Genomic DNA, 9936 nt, shown 5'->3' on the forward strand with positions numbered 1-9936 from the left:
TGCAGGTTTCCTCACGTTTTCCTTCACAGGAAGCAAGTGGTGGTTTATTTTATTACTTTGACGACCTCGGTGGCGCAGTGGTAAAGTGCTTGCCTCTGAACCGAGAGGTCCCGGGTTCGATCCTCGGTCGGGTCATGATGGAAAATGATCTTTTTCTGATTGGCCCGGGTCTTGGATGTTTATCTATATATGTATTTGTTATAAAATATAGTATCGTTGAGTTGGTATCCCATAACACAAGTCACGAACTTACTTTGGGGCTAGCTCAATCTGTGTGATTTGTCCTAATATATTTATTTATTTATGAAAACTACTACACTTGAGTCAGATTGGTATACAAACTCGTGTGGCACGAGTAGGATTGGAAGCTGGAACCTTTCGATCACAGGCAGACGGTCTTAACTCTGGACCACAGCTTCAACGAACGATTGATGATGAGATTTGAATGAGAATGAATCGAAGATTCTAACCTAGGAGGCAAGATTCGTATGTAGAAATATGAAATAAGAACAACGAATTTTAGGAAATTTTATTGAAAAATCTAAAAATACGTCCTAAAATAGCATTGTTTTCACAAATTATCAATTATATCATTGAAAATATTAAAAAGTCAAGATCATTTCAAACTAAAAATTATTAAACACCATGACATTTAATTATCTTTTGTAAATAAAAGTGGTTGCAAAAGACATAGGTTTTTCTCGCACTTTTAGAAAAAACAAATCTGTCAAATCATAATATGTATAAAGACCAAACAACTATTTTATTTTATGCAATCGTGCGTATTTTCCGCTAAGATAAAACGATTCTACATTACTACTGTCAATTATTAATAATTAAACTATAATTTGAAACAACATACAAAAATTATGCTATTGGTTACATTAAAACAACAATGGCGATAGTGATCAGCATGTCCAGATTATTTTTGGGCGGGATTTTGATGCCTAATGGGTAATTTCGTCGAACGCGAGACATGATGTAAACAGACGCAAATTAATAGTTTTTTTTTAAATAAAAACACCATTGCAAAATTTTATTTAAAATTTAAATTACCTATTGTGCCAAACTAGGTCGTAGTTGTGTTTTTCAATAGTCATTTCTGGAGTAAAAAATCGGGACGTCCCGCCAAAATCTAAACGTCTGGCAATGCTGACAACGACCAAAATTCGACAGTACCAGACTATCATCAAGACCTCGGAAACAAATTAGAATATCATTAGAACTACCGACATAACAGAAACACGTTAGAATTCAATATTAATTATTATCAATCAATGTTTGACTTTATGGCCATTGTTATAGTAATCAACATTCAATGTATGAACGATCGATAACAACGATTTTATCGACAGCACTATTGCTGAGTGTCACGTGTGCACAACACTGTTTTTGTGTTTACAAAGCTATCGATATTAACGAGCCAAACTATCGTATAGTTTGACAGACAGATAGTTACAATCGAATAAGGCCTTCCTACTGATAGGTACACTATCAATAGCTATTGGAGCAATACTATTGATGAAGAACAATGCTACAGATACTATCGAACCGTGATGACGAGTAGACTATCGATAGTTTTGCACAATCAATATTGTAGAGAAACATTATCGGTACTATCGATAGACTAGTATTGTACCGAAACCGCCTATATGAGATTATTATGAATCGAGACACAATCAATAGGATGCAAAACTATCGATATTATACATTGCTTTTATATAATTAATAATCGCTATATTATTAATCGCTATAGATGGCTGACTATCGATCAATAACACTCACTTTTATACATTCAAATGGAGACTAGATATTATGCGTTAGATAGAATAAAAACTACAAAATCACGCCCTTGATATTGGGTCAAACATATTTTCTAATTTATCTTTTTGACGAATAATTGAGTGCATTAATTAGAGGGGTTGTTATTAAGATAAATAGTCATAATATGCTATTTATAAGATAAAAATTACATAATTAGCCTATAGATAACGTCTCCCACTGCTGGGCAAAAGCCTACACCTTATTTATTCAAACCTCCCTTTCTGTCAAAATTAAAATCAGGTCATAATGTTGAAAGTTGAGATCTTCTCGCGATATCCTTGCTCTGACTCTACGTCTATTCGAGTATACATAAAAATATCGCCACGAATTGAGCCTTGCTTATTTTGAAGTCGGTTAAAAAGATAAAAACAGCCGTCATTGACTGTTTTCAACTACCTTATTAGTAATATTATTTTAAATTTTCGACTACCTACTTAATTTTATGTACAGTAATAGATTGTTAGGAATTTGAAGAACAGATACCGCCAAGGATAACAATAACAAGGCGCAGCAATTACATTCTATTTAACAATTGTAACAAATAGTATGGTCCTCAGAGCGATTCGACCGCTGCGGCCGCGCTGTTATTACAATTTCTCTAATTTTAACAAAGAAAAGAATTAGTTTTACTATCTGTAAACTAATTAATCTGTACTACTATCTTTAAAGTAATTAATCTGTACTGTGGTAATGTCAATTTTGTGAATGATTTCGGAAACGATTCCTTCCTCAAGAAAATTTACGGATCGTAATGAAAGCGTGGCCGCAGCGTATCAACAAATTTTGCATAAAATTTTCAAACTTCTGTGTGGAGGTAACTTTATAATCAACATTTGTAATATATTTTATTTAACAGGTGAAAATATTATTGTGCTATATTTATAACGTTTTTATATTTTACAAGTATAAAAAATATTTTCGTAAACTCTAAACTGAATATTCAACTATCACCATTCTTTTGTTGCACTATCGATAAATTGATCATTGAAGCAACGACAGTAACACGATACTATCGATAAACTGTAACAACACTAGTCTGCGAACGCCAAGGAATGTATATCTACCTCTTTCTAACAGTAACACAGTCGACTGAAATCATACAATGGAAAGAGCATACGGAAAGCATACAACCGCAGCATACGGAATACGGAAGACAAAGAAACGATTTATTTTCAGTGCAAATGCAAATAAAAGATAATTATATTTAACTCACTTCTTCTTTTAAGTAATTACACTTTATATTGTTAAAAAGAGATAGAAATATTAGTTGGCGTTCGTTGGCGCACTCTGGACAAATTACTAGATTACCAAAATTTGCTTTAGCAAGATACATTATATTAAAATTCAAGACTATTGCATAAACGTACCCGATTGGTCATTGCATATACATATATACCTCACCGCTCCCACCGTGTAAGATGACGTCAATTGAAAATTGAGTTTTAAAGCGTCCACTGAAGACACACTTTAAATTGACTACAAATTTGCGGACTGGCCGCCGTCAGCTCGCGTCTTGTCAATGTAAGGTATATCTACAGTGGACGCATTAAAGCTCACATTTCAATGAACGTCAGCTTGCCGGGTGTTAGCGGTGCGGTAGATATTGTATCTGTCCGTCTTCAGATCCCTACCAATCAGCGTGACACGGACCTGCCGCGTGATTATCACCAATTCACACGAAGGTTATGGTTTCTGAAACAAGTTTTGCATACTGAACGTTTGTTCAGTATGCGAAATTAATAGTACACATATAAGAAACAGAATAGAAATAAATTTATACATAGCATACTAATATACATCACAGAAAATGAACAAATTTTTAATGTTACAAATGGTACATTAAATATGCTACAAAAGGGCCACTCAGCTTGTGCCGTGAAGAAGAGCCGTGACGCTGATTTTCAGTGATACCAAACAAGATGGCGCTACCAGAAAAGTGTTTGCAAGATAAATCCTCGATACATATACAATTTTATTATCGAAATATCAATGTCGAGATGGATGAACACTATTAATGCATTGTTATATTACTGATAAAAAATTATACATAAATTTATATTTAAAAAATGGTAAGCCCTTCTGGCATGATAGGGACCAACACTGTTTGAATGAGTTTCTTTCGGCATTTCTTCTCAGCAGCCAGTGGTCCTTGCGAAATTATATCGTAGTTTGTAGCTTTGGTAAATATTATTCAATTTACAATTACGACGTGAAAAAGTGCCTGAAAGGCCTAATATCTATGTAAATGGTCGATTTGATTGACTAGATATTTCCAATTGCCACGATCCTGATAAACCTCTTCTGAAAAATGTTTTGCTCACCAATAAGCTCATCATTCGGCCGACTTTCTGCAGTTGGGACATGTCTGCTGCTCCTGTAGCCAGGGCGCGATGCAATCAGAATGGAAGTGATGGGTGCAGGGTAGGGTTGTCACCTGTTCACAGGTGAAGATGTTAAATACATCCCTGCTTGATGCTATATAACACACTATCGATTGTCGACATAGCGGCAATAGTGTAAATGTTGATAGTGTTAAAAATCTCAGCGACATCAGTCGCTGAATGCCTCTTACGCTTAAGGTGATACAATAACGGCACACGAGCGTCACCATCACATAGATGCAGATATTACACAATTTACTCACAGTCTACTACGAAGATTTTGGTGGCCACCGTTTTCGGTTTAGTAGACTGTAACTACATTGTGTAATGGAAAACTATAACGCTTTGCAATAAATTCCTTTACGTAGAATGATTTGGAATTATATATTTTTGAAGAGGATTCTTTTAGTTTTCGCTAATAAACAAAAGAGATTGGTAAACATGTGATGTTAGCGCTAGTGTGCCGTAAATATAGTCTTAATGTCGTGTTGGCATAGCGACTCTTTCGCATAATGTCCCTTTCACAAATTACTACATTCACAAAATGTCCTCTTTGGTAACAATTTAGCGCTTCGTTGCAAAATGTATAAATGCGAAAAGTACACTATGCTACCTATCACTATCGAGTCGATTCCCAGCGAACCAATCACATAGCGGTGTGGTTGTCGTCGCGTCACAATGCCGCACTGTGATTGGTTAGCTGCGTCTCACTGCGAGTCGACTCGATGGCTAGATGTAAATAGCAAAGTCGCATTACACACATGAGGGCATTTGGCGAAAGGGCATTCTCCGATGAGCGTTAAAAACTATCGATAGCACTTGCAGATATATCTATATCGATATTATTATGTATGCCTTGATAGTTGAATTTACTATCGATAGTTTTATTCAACTATCAAGGCGAAACACTATCGATGCTATCGGCAATTTTTGACACTATCAAAACCTGCACCGAAAATTAAAAGCGCATCATTCAGCCGACTTTCTCAAGTCTGCTGCTCCAGTAGCCTGGGAAGCAAACAGAATTGAAGTGACGGGTGCGGGACAGGGTAGTCACCTGTCGACACGCAAAATAAAAAAAAATCGAAGATATTAAAATCCTGCTTTAGTGAAGTTGATGTATCACTACCGGTCACTACCGATATTCCGTGTAAATATCGACAATATCGATAGTGTTAAAAGCGCCAGCACTTGCTATCGCAATGTCGATAGTTGATTATATATATGAAGATAATAAAAATGTATTCCCCTTGAATCCTCTCGTGACTTGGCAGCTGACACGCAACAACATAACCAAGGAGGAACGACGTTAGACAGGCGGCTAGTTGTAAAATCAGAGTAGGTTCTTCAAAACTTGATTTTCATAATGATTGGAATTCGTCCTCTTAATTTTAAATATCTATATGTACAAGACACACATTTGTTAATTGATGTGTTTGGAGAAAAGGCCGCGGTGAAGTTTGTTGCGCCGCCTCTTCTTCACCTGCGCTTTGGAAGTCGGCAGTAGACTTAGTTTTAAGTAATTTTTTTCGACGTCAATAAGTTATGTAGGTATATCATATACAGCATATATATGTAGGTTTATCATATACATATATTGAATAAAGAATTTTGAATTTGAATTTGACCTGTCTGACCCGGTCTTCGTGCAGTCTCGTGAATGCGACCAAAGTGATAGAGTGGGAGACAGAATAATAAACATTTCAAAAAAGATAAGTACCTGCTGGTTTTTCAGGATCACGTCAAAACAAATAGAGCATTCTTCCAGGGACCACGAACGTTCGCGGCTGTAGAAAAAGATACCCAGTAATTAGTGGAATACACTTTAAGGCTGCGTTTCCTCCAGAGATGTGCGAGGACGCGTAGCGAAGAATGTGTTTTTGAAGAACCAATAGAATCGCTTCGTTTACTTAACCACGCTTAGCACAGCCCTGCAAGCCTACCATCAACTTTTACAGAACGATTCCAATGCAACTCGGTTCAATTTAGGCATCTAAAATGAATCGCATTAATACAAAAAAGTAAGTTGATGGTACGAATTTTCGATGCAGTTCAGTTTAGGTCGTAAAGCGGATCGCGTTAAGAGATGATGGTAGCCCCCCTGGTGGAAACGGCTTGGCACTCCGGTAGGTAAATGAAGACAACACAAATTTTACCCAAAATTAGTGTTGCCGAACTATCGATAGTTCGGCAACACTAATTAAAACACTAAGATAGAAATAGTTTCAATCGAAAAAGACCATACTATGACTATCGATAATATCGATATTATCGATAGCTATTTTGGAGCAATATTTATTTCATTAGGTGTGCAAAACAGGTTACAGCCATTACATTACACAAAACAAAATATTATAATTAAGAACTGGGTTGTAGCCCAAAGCATACACACTCAGAAAGTATATAAATTAGAGACGTAAACAAAGAAAATACACAATACTATTGATAAAGAGCAATATTATCGATAGTATGGAACTGTTATGACGAGAAGACTATCGATAGTATGGAACTGTTATGACGGGAAGACTATCGATAGTATTGTCCTGAAATATTAGTTTCGGGGCAATACTTTTTTTTTGAAATTTTGGTGAAATTTAGGTATATATGTAGTTTGAACATACTTTTTATTCAAGAATCAACCCCTAAATTACTATAATAGGGGATGAAAATCTGTTCCGCGTTCGCAGAGAAACTCACGAGGGTGAAACCGCGGGCAAAATGTGTCATATATAAAAGACTGTCTCATGACAAAGAGAGTATGTTGTGCATGAATATTAATATTGTTTTACTAAATAAAAAATGCATATTGTTGGTTAGTACATGCTAATTTCATGCAAACTGTACGTGTAACTTTGTGCCAGTGCCGGATTAGCCATGTAGGTAGCAGGAGGCAGCAAATGTTAAGGGCGCCTGTGCCCAAAAAAAACAACAAATATGTAAAATATATAATACACAATAATGAATATAGAAAATGAAAATGATTTACTTAGAAATATTGATTTGACTAGTGTTTACTAAATTTGCATGCATTAAATCACGAAAAGCCTTTTTGTAAATGTTTTGTTTTATTTACATCCCAAATTTCAGTAGGCAATGTCACTCTAGAGCCCCATGGTCACATTTGCTACGACTGCTTTGTGTCAATTAACGACAAATTTTGCCGAATCACTTAAGAAGTATGGTCCTCTATGATATAGACAGAGCCAAGTCAGCAAGGCTCTGAAGCCAGTTTTAAAAAACATTTTAATTTTCAAACACCCATGACACAACCACGAATAATAATGGAATAAATAATATGAATATGGAAAATACTCAACGGCCCACACAAAACCAGAAACAGACACAACACACCCATACATCTGTGATCACAAATACAAATATTTGCCCGGGCTGGGAATCAAACACAGCACCTCCAAATAGCGGTCTGGCGTGGAGTCTATGCCAAGGAGGTTGTTAAATTAGTAAATAACACACACAATCCTACTGCGAAAGTTGTATGTTTGTTACTCTTTCACACAAAATCTACTGGACCAATTGTTATGAAATTGGTACACGGGTAGAATATAACATTAAAAAACACATATGTTATTTTTATCCCGAAATTCCCACGGGAGCGAAGCGCCGGGGCGCAGCTAGTGCTCAATATTTTACTGCATCCACAACCCACAATGTTGACAAATACTAGTCATTTTTTAAAACTGTGAATACCATTTATTAGTAGTGGATGTTATTTTTTTTTTATTTTGATTTTGACAAGTAACAGATCCATTATCCCAATGTGGGACAACCATTCCTGCCAATATTTATTACTAAGCATACTAAATTATAAACAAAAATAACACATTTTTGGTTAATTTAAACACACAATTAGTCAAAACTTTGGTATATGTAGCTTACAACGCCTGATCTCTTATAGTGGTAACTCTATCCTGCGCCACACTGTAATAGTATTTAAAAATAAGTTTTTTTTTTTTTACATTTTGATTGTGGAGAATTAAGAAGAAAAAGATTGAAAAGTCACACAATTTGTAAGGTAGATGTAATGAAATCTGTCTCTCTCTCATCTAAGCGTTCATTGAGCGTCAAAGTCCAGCATACGCTAATGAAAACAACTGTGATATTAATAATACAAATTTTCCATATTTGCATATGAAAACTGTGAGAGCTTTCTATAAAACCGATTGCAATAGTATTTAAAACAATTGCATACTGCTTCATTGGAATCTCCATTAAGCAATTTATTTTGTTGTTTACTAAATAATAGATAGGTATTGCAGCTGATGCTATTTCAGGCAGCGTGAAAGTTCTGTAGTCAATTCAAATCATAGTTGTAAAGAAGCTACTTTGTTTGATACTATGTCTAAGCAACAATAGCTCTAAAATACATTTCGAAAAGTTTTCATTTAAATTCAATAATTTGTACCTGCTTTCAATGCATATCATGCATTTAAAGAGAAATATTAAATACCCATAAAACTTACTTTCTTGCTGGTGATAGATTGCGAAACAGATTGAGAAACATAATTGCCGGTGACCTTACATCCTCGGGCACATCTAAAGACGAACTTGTGACGTCCCAATCCGTAATATCAGTATCAGACGACAAATCTATTGTTGAATTTAATATATTATCTGTACTTTGGTGACTGGACAAAGTTTGAAAGCTTGTTTCTGATAAATTGAGTGACTCATTAGATGAATTAGACGAATTTGTGTATGAATCTCCATTATCTGTCTCTTCCATGCTTGTATCTGTGGTGCTGTGTTCTGAGAGGGTAGTGTAAGCATCTGAATCTTCGAGCAATGATGTATCACTGAACATTATGGAAATGAAACTATAATTAATAGTGTGTGACAATTAACAGTTCAAAATACGCATGAAATCACAATGGAATGAAGAGTTATGAAAATATGACGTGATTATGGTTGACATAAAAATCTACATTAGCAAAATTGTGTGAGGGTAATTTAAAAAACTAAATAATTTCTATGCTAGTATTGAAACACAAGACTGTGCACTCTAAAATAAACTCTAATGAGTTACTCACAAGGCATGAGTTTGCTCGGTGTTCCAGACTGATGTGGAACCTTCACCATTCGGATTTTCAGTCCTTTTACTAAAGAAGTAGTACAGAGCAGCCCCAACTCCAACGCCAATGGCCGCAGCCGCTAGTCCTAAGCCTCGATTAGGACATGCGTTCTTCTGGCGTTCTTCTTCGCGCACATTCATATTGGTAAAGGAGGTAATTCAAAAATTAAAATGTAATTTTGCGCAGTTGGAAAGGGTCGTCTTTGTGAAAATTTTGTTTTTATTTAATTGACGTTTGACGTTTAGTTGGTTTGCTTCGGTTGGTTGACTTGACACATGACATTGACAGTATTTTAAAGCCGGGTTTACATGATCGTAAACGGTTAATTCCATTACTTGCAAATTCAGAAGGGCCCCGCCATCCATTGTTTACTAAAATGTCTACCTCAGTCTTCCTAATCATCATTATATCTAATTTCAGGCTCAGGAAATATATTATTTACCTATCCTAACGGGATTCCTCTGAACCGAGAGGTCTCGGGTTCCTCGGTCGGGTCATGATGGAAAATGATCTTTTTCTGATTGGCCCGGGTCTTGCATGTGATCTATATATGTATTTGTTATAATATAAAGTTGCATTGAGTTAGTATCCCATAACACAAGTGAAAAATAAATTGGTTAGTATTGAGGCAACAGCCTCAA

General features: G+C 35.6%; 1 protein-coding gene across 3 annotated transcripts; it reads right to left on the reverse strand.

Annotated features, from left to right (window-relative positions):
- Nucleotides 1-514: 514 nt before the first annotated feature.
- Nucleotides 515-9543, reverse strand: LOC128682538 (uncharacterized). 3 transcript variants are annotated; one of them, XM_053767290.2, is made up of 6 exons: nt 9254-9543; nt 8687-9019; nt 8103-8144; nt 5926-5992; nt 4146-4258; nt 515-3535 (listed from the first exon to the last, which is right to left on the reverse strand). In XM_053767290.2, the coding sequence occupies exons 1-5, from the start codon at nt 9433-9435 to the stop codon at nt 4157-4159; spliced, it is 726 nt and encodes a 241-aa protein (XP_053623265.1). In that variant the 5' UTR covers nt 9436-9543; the 3' UTR covers nt 515-3535; nt 4146-4156. The 3 variants fall into 3 exon arrangements, with proteins under 3 accessions (XP_053623265.1, XP_053623264.1, XP_053623266.1); XM_053767289.1 differs by having other exon boundaries at nt 515-3516; nt 9254-9542; XM_053767291.2 differs by lacking the exon at nt 8687-9019 and having other exon boundaries at nt 515-3516; nt 9254-9535.
- Nucleotides 9544-9936: the final 393 nt, after the last annotated feature.

Source organism: Plodia interpunctella, chromosome 30, assembly GCF_027563975.2.
Source record: "Plodia interpunctella isolate USDA-ARS_2022_Savannah chromosome 30, ilPloInte3.2, whole genome shotgun sequence".
NCBI classification, from domain to species: domain Eukaryota; kingdom Metazoa; phylum Arthropoda; class Insecta; order Lepidoptera; family Pyralidae; genus Plodia; species Plodia interpunctella.

Coding starts and splice junctions, on each gene's coding strand:
- LOC128682538 (XM_053767290.2), bottom strand. CDS start 9,435: ATGAATGTGCGCGAAGAAGAACGCCAGAAGAACGCATGTCCTAATCGA. Junction 5,993..8,102: donor ACTATAAGAGATCAGGCGTT/GTAAGCTACATA, acceptor CTTTTTCTACAG/CCGCGAACGTTCGTGGTCCC. Junction 4,259..5,925: donor TGATCCTGAAAAACCAGCAG/GTACTTATCTTT, acceptor ACCTGTGAACAG/GTGACAACCCTACCCTGCAC.